The 21,512-nt window shown below is 45.5% G+C and overlaps 1 protein-coding gene across 1 annotated transcript in view; it reads right to left on the bottom strand.

Moving 5' to 3' along the window:
- LOC143767626 (uncharacterized) overlaps nucleotides 1–21,512 on the bottom strand; it is a 498,682-nt gene that overhangs the window by 261,072 nt on the left and 216,098 nt on the right. Inside the window, exons 14-15 of the mRNA XM_077256061.1 lie at nucleotides 20,822–20,971; nucleotides 20,513–20,692 (exon numbers count right to left, since the gene is read on the bottom strand). Coding sequence (XP_077112176.1) covers nucleotides 20,513–20,692; nucleotides 20,822–20,971 — 330 coding nt within the window. The remainder of the gene's footprint in view (nucleotides 1–20,512; nucleotides 20,693–20,821; nucleotides 20,972–21,512) is intronic.

Below are 21,512 nucleotides of genomic sequence, written 5' to 3'. Positions count from 1 at the left end.
CATCCCTAAGCTGCATGTAAGGGGGAACCCTGGATAATGCTTGGATGTCGCCTATCCTACGCGCCGAGGTTAGGGCCACCAGGAAGGCTACTTTAAGGGATACATTTTTAATAGAGGCTGATGCAATTGGCTCAAATGGGGCCTCTGTCATGGCTGAGAGGACAAGGTTCAGGTCCCATGGCATGACCCTATTCTTCACCATTGGCCTGGACCGTTTTGTCGCTCTGATGAATCTGCTGACCCAGTGATTCTCAGCAATTATGCAGCCAAAGAGGGCCCCTAAGGCTGATACCTGCACTTTAAGTGTATTTGGGGATAACCCCATATCTAACCCCTTCTGTAAGAATTCTAAAATCTGGTCTATTGGTATTGACTGACCAGCTATTACCCCCGAGTTTTGAAGGAACCTCTTCCAGATCCTAACATAAATCTTTGTGGTGATTATTTTTCTGCTCTTCAGCAGAGTGTTAATGAGGCCCGGAGAGAACCCCCTATCCTTTAACAGCGCCCGCTCAAAATCCACGCCGTCAGATGAAGGCCAACCGCCCGAGGATGGTAGACTGGGCCCTGGGATAGGAGATCCGGGATGTCTGGCAAGACCCATGGGTCGGATATCGACATAGCCCTCAGGCATGGAAACCACGTCCTTCTGGGCCAGAAGGGGGCAATTATTATCACTGTGGCTTTGTCCTTCCTGATTTTCCTCACCACCAGAGGAAGTAGAGACAGGGGAGGAAAGGCGTAGGCTAGCCTGAAGTTCCAGTCTATGAGGAGGGCGTCTACTGACAGAGGATTTTCTCTGGGGTTGAGAGAGCAGAATTGTGCCACTTTCCTGTTTTCTTTTGTGGCAAACAGGTCTACCTCTGGTTGACCCCATCTTTCCACGATGAGGTTGAAGATGGAGTCGTTCAGGGACCACTCTCCCTGCCTCAATATGTTGCGGCTTAAGAAATCCGCTGTAGTGTTTTCTGCCCCTCTTATGTGAAGAGCAGTCAATGAGAGAAGATGTTGCTCTGCTAGATGGAATAGACAATCTGCTACGCACATTAGGGATTTGGAACGAGTCCCGCCTTGGTGATTTATGTATGCCACGGCGACCCGATTGTCCGAGAATACCCGCACGTGGTGGCCCTGTAGATAGACAAGGAGTGATTTAACTGCCTGTTCCACAGCCGTTAACTCCTTTAGGTTGGAAGACATTTCTATCTGATCCCGATCCCAAAGCCCCTGGACCAATGTATCCCCCATGTGAGCCCCCCATCCAGAAGGGCTAGCGTCCGAGGTGACTATGCGAGTTACATTATATTCCCAGGGGACCCCTGTGGACAGGTTCTCTTGGTCTAGCCACCATCCGAGGGATATAATAGCGTCTTGGGATAGGGTCATCAGGCTCTCCAGACATCCCCCCAACCATTTTTGTTGTAACAGCACCTCGCCCTGAAGTATCCTCGTATGATACTGGGCCCATCGGACCGCTGGAATACAGGACGAGAGAGAGCCCAGAGACATGGCTCTTCTAAGGGACATGGTGGGGTTTTTAGAGGCATTCAGCACCTGAAGGTGCAGGCGATCAATTTTCTCTTGAGGCAAACGGCATTCCTGAACCTGGGAATCCAAAGTCAGGCCTAAAAAAAAAATCGATGCACCGTCATGGGCTGTAAGCGTGATTTTTTGACATTTAGCATCCACCCCAGACGCTCTAGAGCAGATATCACTTTATGTAACTGTTCCAGACAGTGATCCGCCGTTTTACCTACAATAAGGAGATCGTCCAGGTAGGGGATTATTAGAATGTTGGACTCATGCAGGTGTGCCATAACTTCCGCCATAACTTTGGTAAACACTCGAGGGGTGACTGATATACCAAAGGGGAGGGCCCTATACTGGAAGTGTCTGATTACCCCATCCAACCTTACCGCCACCCTCAGGTATCGTTGGTGACCTGCATAAATAGGGATATGGTAATAGGCGTCCTTCAAATCCAATACTACCATAAATCAGTTTTTAAACAGCAGCTTTATTGCGGTGTTAATAGTTTCCATCTTAAATGATTGAACGGTCAGGAAATTATTAAGAGCCCTAAGGTTAATAATTGTTCTGAAGGAGCCGTCAGGTTTACTTATTAGGAATAGAGGAGAGTAGAATCCTCTACCCTGTTCTCCTTCCGGAACCTCTGACAGGACATTCTTATTGAGCAGGTCGTGAACTTCTGCTTCCAGGGCCGCCTGTTCTGCTGGAGAGGACCTGAGTGGGGTAATTCTGAAGAAGTTCTGAGGGATAGAAGAGAACTCTAGCCGCAGACCCGTAGCTATTAACCCCAAAATCCAATCACTACTGGAGATTTTGGACCAGGCCGGGTAGAAGGCAGATAGTCTACCTCCCACCGGGGCGACTAGTCATTGGGGTGGTTTTTTGACCTCACGGGATGGCTCCTGACGTCCTCCACCTCCAAACATAAATCCAGTACCTTTCTTCTTTTTCTCATCCCATCTGCTCTGGTCTCTGGCTGGTCTCCTCCGAAAGAATCTCTTCCCTGCGAAGGGACGCCTGTAAGAAGTAGTTGGTAGATTGGGAAACTTTTTCTTCTCGTCTCCAGCTTTCTCCAGCAGTTCGTCTAGGACTGAACCAAACAGGTATTCCCCTTCGCATGGGATAGAGCACAGACGGGATCTGGATTGAAGGTCACCCGGCCAACATTTCAGCCATAGGGCTCTGCGTGCTGCGTTTGATAGTCCGGCCGCCCTAGCCACCATTCTTGCCGAATCCGCAGATGCATCCGCGAGAAAGGCAGCGGCATGCTGAATTGTTGGCAGGAATTTCAACATAGAATCTCTGGAAACACCGCCTTCCAACTTAGACCCTAGCTGATTCAGCCAGACCATCATCGATCTGGCTGCACATGTCGCGGCTACAGCAGGTCTCAGGGCACCCGCCAACATCTCCCATGTCCCTTTAAGGAATGAGTCAGCCTTCTTATCGAGAGGATCCTTTAGGGAAGCCATGTCGTCGTCGAAGGGGATAGATGATTTTTTAGACGCCTTAGACACCGCTGCGTCCAATTTCGGCGCCTTATCCCATGTATTCACCATGGGGTCCTCAAAGGGATATCTGCGTTTAAAGGCAGGTGGAAAAGAGCCTTTCTTCTCTGGTTTTTTCCATTCCCTTTTGATGAGGTTCTGGACCTTGTCATTGAGCGGAAAAGACCTACATTTTTTAGGGTCTAGACCGCCAAACATTAGGTCCTGTGTAGAGAGTTCTGGCCTTTCATCAGCCACACCCATGGTGGATCTAACTGATTTATTGTTCAAAATATTTTTTTTCAAGAAGAAGAAAAATATACAAAACATTGTATGGTAACCATTGATAACAATCTCAGTATTATACATCCCTCTCTCTTTCACCAGTCATTCCATTACCTCTGTGGTGGTAGCACAGCAGTATAAACTTCCATTTGTAAACAGTTTGAGAGGATTAAAGCAGGTCACTCTTATATGAAAGACAAACACAAATAATAAAATACAAATAATAAAGTACCTTAAAAGAAAAGAGAGAGAAAAGAGAAAATAGAAAGAAAAAAGCAGAAAGGAAGGAACGGATATCGGTACATGAACAGCAGTATAACTCAACCTATTCACTTATTCAGCAAGTCTCCACTACGATGGACGCGGAAGCACACCCTGTGACACCCATGTCTGAAAATGCGGTGTCTCTTTAAATTGTATCCATGGGTACCACTTCGCATACCAGCTAACACCCGACCTGTCATCAAAAGCCCCCATCTCCTCCATCCTGCACAGCACGTCCAGTGCCTCCACCCAGTCTACCCTCCTTGGCGTGAAGGGTGACTTCCACAGCCTGGGTATGATTTGACGCATTGCATTCATGAAGTATAGCAACATACTCTTCTTATTTTTGGACACAGAGCCCGGAAAGATGGACAATAAAGCTATCTCTGGCGTTGCCTCTACTTGTTTGTTAGTGATATGATTATATAAGGCAAATATGCTATTCCAGAGGGATCTAACACCACTGCAACTCCACCGTATATGTAACATAGATCCCACCGCCCCATTACACCTCGATCTAACTGATTTAATTAGTTTGTCCATTTGGTCCAATGGGAAACAGAACCGGTTAGACTCCTCTTCCGAAGAGGACGCTGAGGAGACAGAGGCATCTGACTCATTCTCCCTACTAGGGCCAGCGGACGAATCCGAATCTGAGGCGCTAGGTTCCCTTCTTCTTTTGGAAGGCTCCCGGGACAGGGATTTCAGGGAATCTTTCACCTCCTTCCTGATAATCTCCCTAAGGTTTGATGTGAAATCAGGAGACTCTTCCACCACCTATGGGAGCGGAGAAAAAGGCTATGTAATTTATCTGGCGCTACCGCTATCAGAGTTCCCATCAATTTATTTCCTATAGTCTGCCGTACACACGACTGACAAAGTCTCTTAGGGTAGGCGTCTGGCAAAGGGCAAGCGCATAGCGCGCACTCCTTGTTTTTTGTTTTACCAGCGCTTTTTTTCCTCTACGGAAATAAACATAGGAAAAGACTGCATCAGGGTACATTCACGAAGATCTCTTACCCAGGCAGTAGCGGTAGGTACCGGATTACTGGGGGGGTCGGTCCAGATCCTTCTGTTTATATCTGCGACCGGGCTGGTTACTGCGTCCGCGGGCCTTCGGCTGGGGGTTCGCATGGGACTTCTCCGAGGATCTGTCCTGCTTCAGCAGACCGACGGCAGCTTCCGGCTCATCCATAGCTGCAGATGGGCTCACAAGCAGCCCTGCAGCGTTATGCTCGGCTATATATAGCCCACCCCCGAATCCGGAACATGTGCAGGTGTGTGGCCAGAATCTTTTCCTCCACCTGCAAATCCGTGCCCCGCCCCCCCGCCGCATGCAGGACAGCGGTGTTTTTTGCAAAAAAAGGGCCGGCGTCCAACTTCCGGTTTTGGCCCCGCCCCCTGCGCGTCACTTCCGGTCAGCATCGCCGGACCCCCTAGCTGCCCGCCGCTACACCACCGCCGCCCATGGCCGCAGCACAGCGGCGAAAGCGGCAGAAGCCGGCGCCCGACCCCCGGCCTGCCGACCAAAAAGGAGCGCACAGGGCACCACACCACACCGCACCGACGGGGACTAGAGGCGGGGAAGACCGAGGCCCAGGAGGGTGAGCGGACCCCGGGGGGGGGGGCATACTCACCACGCTGACCACTGGGGATTGACCTCCTCCGGACGTCGCTCCACCCTGCACCGCTCACTGTCGTGGAGTCCTACCCGGACCCACCGTGGCGCTTCCAGGGACCCGCACTGCCCGAGGTAGGAGACCCCCTCGCTACCTGGGTCGGACAGCCGGCCTGGGTATTGATAGGAGAAACGAAGTCGTATCTGCAGGGAATCCTGTCCTCCAGGAACAGGAAACCAACTGATGCGTGGGAGAGGTGCCGCCCTTATGTATCTGTAGGTTTCCTGTTCCTGAAGGGCGGATCCCCTCTCTCTGTAGTGCTGTCATGGACGACAGATAAAGAATGTAACCCTATGTAATTTATCTAGTACTACCGCTATATTATGTATGAATATATTTTCCTTTTTCTGCCTACTGTCTGTCGCACACACGACAGCAGTTAAATTCTAACAAATATAATATCAAACTTTCATATGTTATGAGTGGTTCTTCTGTTGACTTCTTGGACATTAAAATTCAAGTGGATCAGAATTTTTTTTGCAAACTGATGTACACAGGAAATCAACTTCAACTAATTCACTCCTTCATGCAGAATCAAGTCATCCTTACAGCACAATCAGGGCCATCCCTGTTGGTTAATTTCTCAGGATGAGGCGGATCTGCTCTACAGAATCAAAATTTGTTCTACAAGCTAAAGATCTCCGTGAAAGATTTCGGGCAAGAGGGTATTCACATAGATGCAAAAAGGCAGGGTACAATAGGGCTAAAAGATGTTCTCGGGATGATCTATTGTGTCCAAGGGCCAAAAAAAAAAAAACTTGGTGGAGGATAAAATCTGGTATATCTCCACATACAATGGTGAGTGGCCTTCAATGCGTGCGTGTTTACAGAAGCATTGGGATATATTAAAAACTGATCCAACCTTAGCCAAATGTATTACTGATGTTCCCCTTATGACCTCAAGAGGAAGTAAAAACATAGGAGATATCTTGATGAGTAGTGATTATGTTCCTAAATTGATCAAAGAAAAAAAAACCCTTTTGGAACCCATGGACCAGTTGAAGGATGTTTCCCTTGTGGGAACTGTATTGCATGTGTGAATATTGTTTGCTCTTCAACATTCGAATCTACTGATGGCAAAAAACAGTTTTGTATTAAACAATATATAACATGCAATACGACTCAAGTGATTTATTATGCCACTTGCACATGTCCCAAAACCTATATTGGGTTAACATCAAGGCGTCTTGGTACTTGAACATGAGAACATGTTTGGGACATTATGGCAGACAAAACAGAAACGGATGTTTCTCAATTAAAAACACTGCCTAGACATTTTCATCAGTTTCACAACTGTGATCCCAAATAATTTTTTGTAAAAGGTATTGAGCATGTGCAATGTGGCATTCGTGGTGGTGAAATCCACCGCTTGTTAGCGCAAAAAGAGTGTAGGTGGATTTTTGTTTCAGATTCTATGGTGCCCAAAGGGCTTAAATGAGAGTATGGGCTACTCTTCCTTTTAGTAATTCTTGTGCCTTGGTATCTTTAAATGCATGGTGTGGGCCCCTTCTCCAGATATATTCTTACCACCTTTTGGTTGGTCTCTATTATATTTTAATATTTTATGTTTTTAACACGTTTGTCTTCTGACTTTTAGTTTTATATGTGATCCATGTTGGAATTGGACAACAAGGACGATCTGTGGATGTTTCACTTGCAAGTCACTACACTGTCAAGTCTAGCACAATTAATCATAATGGACTTAGTAATCTTTGCATCACTTTTTAAATATTTATATATTGTAATATTGTTGTGTAAATTATAAGTATTCACAATATATGCTTCAATTAATATGCATTTTGTAATTATCACAATGTTATTTGAATATTTATATATTATAAAATTGTTTTGTATATATATATATATATATATATATATATATATATATATATATATATATATATATATATATATATATATATATATATATATATGTATATATATATATATATTCAAAAAAAAAAAAAAAAGGAAAAGCAGCACAAAATAATTGAAAAAAAGTGGACTTTAATGCCTGGACGGCGTGGCGACGTTTCGGATGTGTTATCCTTTGTCAAGCAATGAACACAAGAGTGAGACCACATTTTATACCCAACACATACATATCTCATTAGAAAATCATTAAATATAATAAAATCAATGATATTAAACAGTGTTATTGTGCATCATCAGTGTAACGGTGCAATTGTGCAAGTTACTCAGCCCATCAAACCACGACTATTTGACGGGTATTATGAATGACATACTGCGTGAAAATAAAAAAATAGCTTAATAGCCAATTTGTTATTAAAAACAAACCAGGTGTCCTTACTAACGATATTAAATTCCAAGTGCACTTATATATACAGCTTAGTAATGGCAGCCATGATCACGGCGTTCCCAAGTACCTACTGCACAAGTCCGTGACATCACTGTCAGGGACCCACAATGCTCTGCCCTGCAGCTGCTCAGAACCTTCCGAAGACCAAGGCGCCATATTAGCTAGGGGCGGCTTTGCCCACACGGAGGATGGAACCGCATAAAAATTGCAATAGCAATATAAAAAATAAGACAAAAGCGATCCTAATAACCCCGAACTCTGCATTACTCAGAAATTACTATTCAGAGTATAAAGAAATATGTAAAGAATATATAATATATAAAAAAAAAAAAAATATATAAAAAATCATCATGTACAAAATTAAATTGCTCCATACACGGTCATATGTATAAGAATAGTCTTCTCTACACGGGAACATACTCGATGTGCCGCCGTATTTAAAGGGACCCAGACATAAGTCTGTAATAGGTCACCAAGGTCCAGGAAGCCCCCCTTATTAAAGTGGGGCATCCTGACCCTGAGTAAGGAACCGGAGACCTTTGGCAGCAGGTACCCCCCGCGTATCTCCAAACCCCTACAGTATCACACACATGACCCAATCTTTGGCTACATCTTCAACATCCCTAGAGAAACATGAAAGACCAAATGACCAAAGCAGGGGAGTTTCCTATGTTTATAAATTCAAGCTTTTATTCTCTGTAATTATATATCCAAAAAAAAAAAAATAATCAAAATATCAGGAGAGATGCAGAGATCAAGGAAAAAAAGGAAAGCAAAATAATTCACATTATAAAGTAATCAGTACTGATCCATCGTCCATTGTTCAAAGTCGTAGCCACCATATAGTATCTCAGTATGTAAGATAGGACACCTGAAAAAAGACAAATAACTCCATAATGTTCTTTTAGAACATAAAAAATATATATAGAATATACACGTGAGAGAATATAACCACTACCCCATTTACATAATTGAATTAAGTTTGAAATCCACATTAAGACCATAAGGTTTTAACCCCTTCCCGACCTTTGACGCCACGTAGGCGTCATGAAAACCCGTGCCAATCTGACCCATGACGCCTATGTGGCGTCATGGAATGATCGCGTCCCTGCAGATCAGGTGAAAGGGTTAACTCCAATTTCACCCGATCTGCAGGGACAGGGGGAGTGGTACTTCAGCCCAGGGGGGGTGGCTTCACCCCCCCCCCCCGTGGCTACGATCGCTCTGATTGGCTGTTGAAAGTGAAACAGCCAATCAGAGCGATTTGTAATATTTCACCTATAAAAATGGTTAAATATTACAATCCAGCTATGGCCGATGCTGCAATAGCATCTGCCATGGCTAGAGACCCCGATCTGCCCCCCCCCCCCCACTGCCACCGATCGCCTCCCCAGTCGTTTTTCTGCCCCGTCCTCCTGTCCGCTCCCCTCCGTCCTCCTGTCCGCTCCCCCCGTGCTCCGATGCCACCCCCCCGTCCTCCGATCCACCCCCCATGCTCAGATCTCCCCCCTCCTCATACTTACCGGGCCCCCCGGTGTCCGTCCGTCTTCTCCATGGGCGCCGCCATCTTCCAAAATGGCGGGCGCATGCGCAGTGCGCCCGCCGAATCTGTCGGCCGGCAGATTCGTACCAGGTATAGTTTGATCACTGTGATATAACCTATCACAGTGATCAAAATAAAAATAGTAAATGAACCCCCCTTTATCACCCCCATAGGTAGGGACAATAATAAAAAAAAGAAAATATTTTTTTTTCTTTTTCCACTAGGGTTAGGGGTAGGGCATGTGCACACAGTGCGGATTTGGCTGCGGATCCGCAGCGGACTGGCAACGGATCCACAGCGGACTGGCCACGGATCCACAGCAGATTGGCCGCGGATCCGCAGCGGATTGGCCGCGGAACCGCAGCGGATTGGCCGCTGCGAATTCGTAGCAGTTTTCCATCAGGCTTACAGTACCATGTACACCTATGGAAAACCAAATCCGCTGTGTCCATGGTGCGGAAAATTCCGTGCGGAAACGCTGCATTGTATTTTCCGCAGCATGTCAATTCTTTGTGCAGATTCCGCAGCGTTTTACACCTGTTCCTCAATAGGAATCCGCAGGTGAAATCCACACAAAAAAACACTGGAAATCCGCTGTAAATCCGCAGGTAAAACGCAGTGCCTTTTACCTGAAGATTTTTCAAAAATCGTGCAGAAAAATTTCACACGAATCCACAACGTGGGCACATAGCCTTAGGGATAGGGTTGGAATTAGAGTTAGGGTTGGAATTAGGGCTAGGGTTGGAAATAGGGTTAAGATTAGGCTTGTGGTTAGGGTTACGGATAGGGTTAGGGGTGTGTTGGGGTTACAGTTGTGGTTAGGGTTGGGATTAGGGTTAAGGTTGGGATTAGGATTAGGGTTAGGGTTGGGATTAGGGTTACGGGTGTGTTGGGGTTAGGGTTGTGATTAGGGTTATGGCTACAGTTGGGATTAGGGTTAGGGGTGTGTTGGGGTTAGTGTTGAAGTTAGAATTGAGGGGTTTCCACTGTTTAGGCACATCAGGGGTCTCCAAACGCAACATGGCGCCACCATTGATTCCAGCCAATCTTGCGTTCAAAAAGTCAAATGGTGCTCCCTCCCTTCCAAGCCCCGACGTGCGCCCAAACAGTGGTTTACCCCCACATATGGGGTACCAGCGTACGCAGGACAAACTGGGCCACAACTGTTGGGGTCCAATTTCTCCTGTTACCCTTGCGAAAATAAAACATTACTTGCTAAAACATAATTTTTGAGGAAACAACAATTATTTTTTATTTTCACGGCTCTGCGTTGTAAACTTCTGTGAAGCACTTGGGGGTTGAAAGTGCTCACCACACATCTAGATATGTTCCTTGGGGGGTCTAGTTTCCAAAATAGGGTCACTTGTGGGGGGTTTCTACTGTTTAGGCACATCAGGGGCTCTGCAAATGCAACGTGATGCCCGCAGACCATTCCATCAAAGTCTGCATTTCAAATGCCACTACTTCCCTTCCGAGCCCTGACGTGCGCCCAAACAGTGGTTTACCCCCACATATGGGGTACCAGCATACTCACAACAAACTGGGCAACAAATATTGGGGTCCAATTTCTCCTGTTACCCTTGTGAAAATAAAAAATTGCTTGCTAAAACATCTTTTTTGAGGAAAGAAAAATGATTTTTTATTTTCACGGCTCTGCGTTGTAAACTTCTGTGAAGCACTTGGGGGTTGAAAGTGCTCACCACACATCTAGATATGTTCCTTGGGGGGTCTAGTTTCCAAAATGGGGTCAATTGTGGGGTGTTTCTACTGTTTAGGCACATCAGGGGCTCTGCAAATGCAACGTGACGCCCGCAGACCATTCCATCAAAGTCTGCATTTCAAAATGTCACTACTTCCCTTCCGAACCCCGACGTGTGCCAAAACAGTGGTTTACCCCCACATATGGGGTATCATCGTACTCAGGACAAACTGGACAACAACATTTGGTGTCCAATTTCTCCTATTACCCTTGGGAAAATAAAAAATTCCGGGCTAAAATCATTTTTGAGGAAAGAAAAATTATTTTTTATTTTCATGGCTCTGCGTTATAAACTTCTGTGAAGCACCTGGGGGTTTAAAGTGCTCACCACACATCTAGATTAGTTCATTGGGAGGTCTAGTTTCCAAAATGGGGTCACTTGTAGGGGAGCTCCAATGTTTAGGCACACAGGGGCTCTCCAAACGCGACATGGTGTCCGCTAACGATTGGAGCTAATTTTCCATTCAAAAAGTCAAATGGCGCTCCTTCCCTTCCGAGCCTTGCCGTGCACCCAAACAGTGGTTTACCCCCACATATGAGGTATTAGCGTACTCAGGACAATTTGGACAACAACGTTCGTGGTCCAGTTTCTTCTTTTACCCTTGGGAAAATAAATAAATTGTTGCTAAAAATCATTTTTGTGACTAAAAAGTTAAAATGTTCATTTTTTACTTCCATGTTGCTTCTGCTGCTGTGAAACACCTGAAGGGTTAATCAACTTCTTGAATGTGGTTTTGAGCACCTTGAGGGGTGCAGTTTTTAGAATGGTGTCACTTTTGGGTATTTTCAGCCATATAGAACCCTCAAAATGACTTCAAATGAGATGTGGTCCCTAAAAAAAATGGTTTTGTAAATTTTGTTGTAAAAATGAGAAATCACTGGTCAAATTATAACTCTTATAACTTCCTAGCAAAAAAAAAAATTGTTTCCAAAATTGTGCTGATTGAAAGTAGACATGTGGGGAATGTTATTTATTAACTATTTTGTTTCACATAACTCTCTGGTTTAACAGAATAAAAATTCAAAATGTGAAAATTGCGAAAATTTCTAAATTTTCGCCAAATTTCCGTTTTTTTCACAAATAAACGCAGAAATTATCGATCTAAATTTACCACTAACATGAAGCCCAATATGTCACGAAAAAACAATCTCAGAATCGCTAGGATCCGTTGAAGCGTTCCTGAGTTATTACCTCATAAAGGGACACTGGTCAGAATTGCAAAAAACGGCCAGGTTATTAAGGCCAAAATAGGCTGGGTCATGAAGGGGTTAAAGTATTGAGGTTTTTTTATCCATTCCAACTCTTTCTTTTTAAGTAACCGTATACGGTCACCCCCCCCTTCTCTGAACCGGTACCATATCAATAATACGGAACCGCAATTGTTTTTCAGTATGACATTTTTACGTGAAATGTTTAGATCCAAACGTTTCTTCCTTATGGTATGTCGGTGTTGATTGATTCTGGTCTTGAAATCACATGTAGTTTCACTGACAAACCATAAGGAACAAGGACACTGAAGTAAATATACAACAAACTGAGTCGCATGTCAAATAATGCTGTATCCTATATTCTTCATTCGTGATTGGATGAAAGAAATTAGTCCCCTTGGGCATCAAATTACAGTTAATACAGGACAAGCATGGAAAACAACCTTTCCTACTGTTACCAGTAAGTGTGGCCTGACCCTGTTTTTTGCATGACCCTATATCAGACTTCACCAGAGTAGACGCAATAGTTAGACTACGTTTATATGAGAAAATTGGTGGTTTCGAAAACTCCTTCACTTCGGGAGAACATTTATATAGCATACCCCAATGTTTGCATATAATGTCAGTAATTTTGCCACTCTCCTCACAATACGACGTTACAAAAGGAATCCGATCAAATTCTTTCAGTTTAGGTTTTTTCTGTAATAATTCTTTTCTCGATAATATATCAACCTTATTCTTCTGTATTTGCAACAATTTTTTTGGATAACCTCTTTCAGAGAATTTCTTACATGTCGCTTCCATAGATTTTTTTTTTTAAAGAATCTTCATTACTTTCAATTCTTTTAACCCGTAAAAGCTGACTGTATGGGATTGACGCTTTAGTTTTTCTAGGGTGTTGACTATTGAAAAGCAATAAATCATTTTTATCTGTGGCTTTAGTAAACAATTGAGTAGTCAATTTACCTTTCTCAATTTGAACATTAACATCCAAAAATGTAATGTTAGTACATGAGTGTACAAGGGTGAATTTAATTGTTTCATCAATTGTATTCAGGTAGTCATGAAATTTAAATAAGGACTCCGTTGTACCCGTCCATACGAGGAAGACATCGTCTATATATAAAAAAATATTTTAAATGCACTTTTTGTAGATTTTCGGTCTCGATCCACAGACCTTCCGTTGCATTGCTTTGGGACTCCTTGCTTCTGTCCTCTCCTCTATCCCCTTGTCTGTTTTGCTTGGTGGTGTGGGGTTTGGCGCCGACCTTATCCCCCGGCTGCAGTATATGGGTTAGGCCGGGATCACACATACGCGAGATACGGCCAAGTCTCGCAGGTGAAAACTGAGCTCTGGCGCCGGCACTCTGGACCGGAGCGTGCGACCACACAGCAATACATGGAGCACAACGCCCCGCTCCCAAGTGCCGGCGCCAGAGGAGGGATTTCACCTGCGAGACTCGGCCGTATCTCGTGTATGTGTGATCCCGGCCTTAGGGAGCTTTCAGAGCAAGAGCCTGTGCATTGTAAAGACAGACATGTTATTTGCTACATCCGACCATGTGATCGGATCAGCTAACTACTTAAGATCAGGGAGTTGGCGATTTAGACCATGCCCCCTTGAGGAAGCGAGTCTTTATACTCGCGAAACGTACGTCGGGTTTGCGGTCACAGCGTGGACAAGAGGAGACACAATATGGGTAATTAACCCTTGATTTATTGATGTGTATCTTATGCTACCTATGTCTGATACACTGTAATTGTTTTAGCAATGCATGCTAGCACTAAACATGGTGATAGTTATAGGTGGGACTGATTAGTCTTGGTACAAACAAGTGACTAACTGATTGTCCTACCTGTTTAAGTTACATTGCTTATGTGCAATGCTTTCTACATGTATGTGTACTTATTTAGCATAATATCTTGTCGTGATCCACCCCGTGACTGTTACTACTCTTTTTGGGATCACACTATTTTATCATATCCTATTGTATGTATTTGTATTTAGTCTGTGGTAAATATCTACCCTTAATAAAAATATTTATATTTTGAGATACATTATGACTCAAGTTCTCCTCATTTAATTGATCTTTTTGAGTCTGTATTTTTTGATATCTTTGATTGTGTGTATATATACCGGTGACCTATATAATCAACGGCTGACAATCTTTTAGGGTAGGCGTGTGGCAAAGGGCAACCACATAGTGCACACTCATTCTTTACTTTACCAGCGCATTTTTTCCCCGGAGGAAAAAAAAACATAGGAAAAGACTGCATCAGGGCACGTTCACGAAGGTCTCTTACCAAGGCAGCAGTGATAGGTACCGGATTACTAGGGGAGCGAACCAGATCCTTCAGTCTAGACAAGGTCCTGTGACTGGGCTGATCACTGCATCTGCAGGTCTTCGGCTGGGGGTTTGCATGGGACCTCTCCGAGGCTCTATCCGGCTCCTGCTGACTGACGGGAGCTTCTGGTTCATCCATTGCTGCAGATGGGCTCAAAAGAAGCCCTGCAGCATTCTGTGCACCTTAAATAGGCCCTCCCACGGATCCAGAGTATCAGCAGGGGTATGGCCAGGGGTTCTGCCCCCTCCCCGTGCAGGTCACCCGCAGCTTCCTTCTAGCCCCTAATCGCCCCCCCTCGCCACTGCACCTGCATGCCGCAGAACAGCGGAGTCTGTAACAGAAGCCGGCCAGCCCGCCGCACACCGCCATGCCAGGCGCCCCGGACAAGACAACCGGCGAGGCACAGGAGCCCAGAGGAATAGGAAGATCGGATGGACTCAGGAGGGGGGGGGGGAATACTTACCTCCGTCGCTGGCCTCAGGAGACGGATATCCCCAGACTCCGCTCACTGCCGTGGAGCCGTAACTGGACCCACCGTAACGCTTCCAGGGACCCGCACTGACCGAGGTAGGAGGCCCCCTCGCTACCTGGGTCGGTCAGCCGGCCTGGGTATCCAGATGAAATACAGATGATCTGTAGGGCATCCTGTCCTCCAGGAACAGGAAACCAACTGATGCATGGGAGAGGTGCCCCCTTATGTATCTGTAGGTTTCCTGTTCCTGAAGGGCGGATCCCCTCTCTCTGTGGTGCTGTCATGGACGACCGATAAAAAAAGCCTCAAAAGCTACTCTAGCCAGATGGATTAAATCTACCATTTGTGCCCCGTATATTTCAGCTGGTGAATCTCCTCCAGAGAATCTTAAAGCTCACTCACTGAGAGCAGTCTCTGCTTCGTGGGCAGAGTGCGGGTGCAGCATCCATGGACCAAATTTGCCGGGTATTTGGTAGGTCTCCTGCTGGTGCTGTCAGGAGGGACGTCCTGGAACGTAGGAATTAGTCCTACCGGTAATAGTGTTTCCAGGAGTCCATCATGACAGCACCCCTTACTTACCCTCCCTTGAATTTCCTGTCTAATGTGCGATATGAACATGTAAAGAGAGGAAGTTCAATAAAATTGTGTTGCATCCATCCTGGTGTGGTACTTTGGAAAATCACTGAAGGGTGGAGGTGGGGAGGGGCCATTTAACCTCTTCTGTGTTCCTGTCCCTATCAAGGATATGAAGGACAACCTCCTGGTGGTGCTGTCATGATGTTCTTCTGGAAACACTATTACAGGTAGGACTAATTCCTATTTTTGCGTCACCACATTTTCAGAGCTATAAGTTTTCCATATTTTGGTCCACAGAGTCATGTGATGTCTTGTTTTTTGCGGAACTAGTTGACGTTTTTATCGGTACTGTTTTCGGGCACATGACATTTTTTGATCGCTTTTTATTCCGATTTTTGTTAGGTAGAATGACCAAAAACCAGCTATTTATGAATTTCTTTTGTGGGAGCGATTATACCATTCCACCTTTGGTAAAACTGGTAAAGCAGTTTTATTATTCAGGACAGTACAATTAAGCTAGGTTCACATTTGCGTTGCAGCAGCCCGTTCAGCACATATGCTAACGGGCTGCTGCTAGAGCAAGTGCCAGCATTTACACCCCCGCTAGTGCAGATAGAGCTCTGCTAGCTTTATCTGCGCTAGCAGTGACAGACCCGGAAACGCTGCAGCCCGTGTCTCCGGGTCCCTCACTCAATCACGGCACATCCCTAGCACACGCCCATTGTGGGCGTACGCTAGCGATGCGTCCGACATTGCAGTCAATGGCGGCCGTAACGGACTACGTTACACCGCGTTTATGCTGAGGTGTAACGTAGTCCGTCTAACGGACGCCACTAACGCAATGTGAACCAAGCCTTACAGCGATACCTCATTTATATCATTTTTTGTGTTTTGGCGCTTTTATACAATAAAAACTATTTTATATAAAAAGTAATTGTTTTTGCATCGCTTTATTCTGAGAGCTATAACTTATTTTTTTTTATCTGATGAAGCTGTATGGCGGCTCGTTATTTTGCAGGACAAGATGACGTTTTCAGCGGTGTTTGTTTGATTGCAGTGTTCTCAGGGTTAATGTGCCAGGAGCAGTCCGTGACCGCTCCTGGCACATAGTGCCGGATGTGAGCTGTGATAATCAGCTGAGACTCAGCCGCTATCCCCCCGTGAGCTCGGCTGATCGACGTCATATGACAATCGACGGTGTAGTATGTCATACGGGCCCACCCCACCTCAACGGGATAGTACGTCTAATGTCAGAAAGGGGTTAAGGGCTACCACGGAGTAAAAGACTCATAACTGGGGCAGGGCGATCTCACCACAATCAAACTATCATACAGGAGAACATTTAGGCCTTGTTCACACTTTGCGGTTTTTACTGCGGATCCGCAGCGATTTTGATGCTGCGGGTCCGCAGCAGTTTCAATTGCGTTTACATTAACATGTAAACCCTATGGAAACCGCAAACCGCAGTGCACATGCTGCGGGAAAAACCGCGCAGAAATGCAGCGGTTTACAACCCGCAGCATGTCACTTCTTTGTGCAGAATCGCAGCGATTCTGCACCCATAGAAATGCATTGATCCGCTTACTTCCCGCATGGGGCTGTGCCCACGTTGCGGGAAGTAAGCGGATAATGTGCGGGTCCGTACCCGAGGTGGAGGAGAGGAGACTCTCCTCCAGGCCCTGGGAACCATATTTGTGTGTAAAAAAAAAATTAAAATAAAAAATGATGCTATACTCACCTCTCAGCGCTGCCCGCGGCCATCCGGTCAGAGTTGCTGTGCGAACAGGACCTGCGGTGACGTCGCGGTCACATGACCGTGATGTCACGAAGGTCCTTTTCGGCACAGCATCTTTGGAACCGGAGCGCCGCGTGCAGCGCCGAGGAGATCCGGACATCAGAGGGTGAGTATAACCAATTTTTATTATTTTTAACATTACTATTGATGCTGCATATTGCTGCCTATGCAGCATCAATAGTATAGGAGTAATCTCGCAGCGGAAACCGCGGAACAAACCGTGATAAATCTACAGGGATAACCGCAGCGGTTTTGCCCTGCAGATTTATCAATTCCGCTGCGGGATAAACCCGCAGAGCACACAGCAAAGTGTGCACATAGCCTAAGGCTATGTGCACACGTAGGAAATGTAGTGCAGAATTTTCTGCACTAAATCTGCACGTGCAGTTTCGGTGCAGTACAATGTAAATCAATGTAAAAAAAAAAAAGCTGTGCACATGGTGCAGAAAAATCTGCGCAGAAACGCTGCAGAACTGCACAAAAGAAGCGACGTGCACTTCTTTGAAATCTGCAGCGTTTGTGCGCAGATTTTTCTTCACCATGTGCACAGCTTTTTTTTTTTTCATTGATTTACATTGTACTGTAAATCACAGTGCAGTTCTGCAGCGTTTCTGCAGCAGAAAAATCTGCTGCAGTTCTGCACCAATTCTGCACTAAATCTGCATCGTGTGCACATACCCAGAAAGAAAATACATTTTTTTATTCTAATACATCCCCAACAATAATGTATGTATGAGGGGAGAGGTCCAACACTTAACCAGAGTTGCACTCATGTATAGTGTACCATTGACGCTACTATGAGTCCTGTACAGAAGAGGACAGAAAATATTAGTGCCCCCCATTTTAGGAGAGATCGTGCAGTAATCTGAATTCCTTTTCAGATTTTAATGACGTGGAGTGAATCCATGAAACCAGGGCTCGAGCTAAGGGCTGTCCCACACGTCCAGATAATTCCGGTACCGGAAACAATCGGTACCGGAATTATCCGTGTCCGTGTGCCCCTACGTTTCTTGTGTACATCAGTGTGGCACACTTGCGGCACGTGTGCCGCCCGAGTGCCCACTGGGTACCACACGCACCGTGCTGGGTACCACACGTACCAGCATCTGGTGCTGAAGCTGCGATTCATATCCTCTCTGCAGCAGCGTTTGCTGCAGAGAAGATATGAATAATAGTGTTTAAAATAAAGTAAAGATCTATGTGTCCGCCGCCCCCCCACCCCCTGTGCGCCCCCCCCCCCCTGTGCGCCCCCCCCCCCCTGGTCAGAAAATACTTACCCGCCTCCCTCGCTGCTTCCTGGTCTGGTCGCGGCTTCTAGTGTATGCCGTCACGTGGGGCCGCTCATTTACACTTATGAATAGGCGACTCCACCCCTATTGGAGGTGGAGCCACATATTCATGAGTGTAATCGGCGGCCCCACGTGACCGCATACAGTAGAGAAGCCGCGGCCAGACCAGGAAGCACCGACAGCCAACGAGGGAGCGGGTGAGTATTTTCAGGACAGCGGGGGGGCGCACAGGGGGTGGGAGGGCGGCGGACACATAGATCTGTCTTTTAATCACTATTATTCATATCTTCTCTGCAGCAAACGCTGCTGGAGAGAAGATATGAATCGCGGCTTCAGCACCATGTGGGGGGGACAGCGCTTACTGTAGCGCTGTCTCCTGCACGCCACACGGACTGCAGACGGAGAACGTCCGTGTGAGGTCCGTGTTTTACACGGACCCATTGACTTTAATGGGTCTGTGTAATACGTGCGCTCCCACGAACACTGACATGTCTCCGTGTTTGGCACACGGAGACACGGTCCGCAAAAAATCAATGACATCTGCACAGATGCATTGATTTTAATGGGTCTACGTGTGTCAGTGTCTCCGGTACGTGAGGAAACTGTCACCTCATGTACTAGAGACACTGACGTGTGAAACCGGCCTAACACATATCTCCTGCAGGTGTGAATGATCACGATCCTTCTTGAAGTTAGTCAGTTATAAAAAAAAAATTTGACAAGTCAGGATAAAGGGAAACTCTGCTGTTATTGTATAGAGATTCACTCTTAGCCTCACTGCACATTTAATGTTATTGATCATAAAAGTGAAGTTTGGCCAGAAAGACTGGACCTGGTCTTGTAGGGACCATATGATCACATTCAGCAGCACAGAAGGGAGAGAAGGGAGATTCATCCAGTATCAGGATTCTAGGAATCCAACAGCATCATTACCCTCCGCTTTCTCTTACTAGCCCATTATAACAATTTTCCTCAAGTGATTTTCTACCTTGTCAAAACTTTCTACGTACGCAGTTTGGCTTTGTAGTTTACAGATCTGGGCAGATAAGTCAGCGTCTCCTAAACCAAGGGGGTAGGTGGATCCTCCAGGCTATAGGTTCTATAGAAAAGGGCTTTTCATGCCCAAAGTCATTTGAACAGTTTTGGATGAAGGAGAATGTTATGGCCTAGAGGAAAAATGGTGATCATGGTAATATAGCCGGACTACACCACCGATAAAGCAGTCACAGCCGGTGACTGAGAAGAATCTGTGACTTCTCTGCATTTAGTGGTTACTACTCACCTGGGCAGTCATATGTAGGAATCTCTTCTTTATACCAATCATCATCCCTCACAAATGTCTCTGTAGTATTAATATGGGTCAGATCTTCACCCTGAAACAAATATTGTAAATGTCACAGACAGATGGAGAAGTCACATCTATGATCAACTCTAATCCTGCCATCTCCACTGTTCTCATTACACGAGTATAAAACATATAATACTGGTGGATAAAACAAGACTGAGCACAAGACTTTCACCGGCGTCTACACATCATAGGGAAGATCTCATGACACCTCCTCTCCATCTACCTGATGATCCTGAGGAACATTGGGATCTTCTTGTTTACAGTCCTGTGGAAGAAGAGGACGGGGACATCTCTCTGGTGTTGTCCTCTTACTGGATAGATCTGAGGGAAACACATACAGGGACTTAATTCATTCTTTACATACAGATAATTACAGGCTGTGTGTATTTAGTCCTGTCTATTACCTGGTGATGTGAGGAGCTGGGGAACCTCCATCATGACGACCTTGAACAGATCTTTGTGTCTTTCTAAATACTCCCACTCCTCCATGGAGAAATAGACAGCGACATCCTGATACCTTATAGGAACCTGACACATACAATGATACCGTCACCCCCCGATCCCTTCATATTGTTACTGTATAATGTCCCAGCATTCCCTGCAGTGTCACCTCTCCAGTCAGCCGCTCAATCATCTTGTAGGCAAGTTCTAGGATCTTCTGGTCATTGATGTCCTCATGTATCAGGGGGTGAGGTGGAGGCCCTGTGATTGGGCTCAGGGGTCTTCCCCATCCCACAGACAAAGGGTCCTGACAGCGCTCACTAGAGGTCTTCTTCACTACTGTGTAATCCTGGTTATGGAGAGACACATTAATAAATCTCACTACAGACATTTCCAGAGTCCTCACCTCTCCAGTTCTGTCCATCTGTTATTCCCATAGATAAGAATGATGTAATGTGACGTCATCAGAATCTCTCACCTCTCCAGTAATCCGGAAGAGGATCTCTAGGGTGAGGTGTAATATCCTCTCCACCATCTTATCTCTGTCCATATTCATCCTTGATGGGCAATTCAGAAAAATTCTCTTATATAGAAGATCTTCACTGAGAGGATCCGATATTGTAGAGACCTGAATGAGAAGATGAGCCAATGTAACATCATAAGAATCCTGTGTAACAATACAATTACTGGAGATAATAAAGGAAACATATGAGGAGATTTATTATTTTACAGTATTTAGTTTCCTTCTTTACATCTACTAATAAAACCTATATATTTAGGCCACAGACAAGAAGCAGTTTCTTCCTCGGAGTCGGCAGCTGAATACGTTCCTCATAGACTCATCTTCCATAACGCTAATTCTCGTCTCATTTACCGACACTGGAATCGGCATTGGTAACACTGCAGGAGATATTCATTACACGTGACAGGAGAAATAACTACTTCATGATGAGGACAACATCTTCATCTTCTACTATGGCTCTAGAAACAGATTTGTCCAGAGTCGGTCACTGACTCCATCCCCACCGGCCGTCTATATGAAGGTTTCCCGTCTTCGCCGCACTGTAATCTTCTATCACGTTAGATCTCAGCTCTGATTCACACACAGAAGTTTAAGGCTTTTATAAAAGATGGTTTGTAAGAACAACAAGACAGGAGTTATCTAATGC

The sequence above is a fragment of the Ranitomeya variabilis genome, chromosome 4 (assembly GCF_051348905.1).
Source record: "Ranitomeya variabilis isolate aRanVar5 chromosome 4, aRanVar5.hap1, whole genome shotgun sequence".
NCBI classification, from domain to species: Eukaryota; Metazoa; Chordata; class Amphibia; order Anura; family Dendrobatidae; genus Ranitomeya; species Ranitomeya variabilis.
The sequence above is the reverse complement of the archived record's forward strand: the minus strand, read 5'-3'. Positions and strand labels throughout refer to the sequence as shown.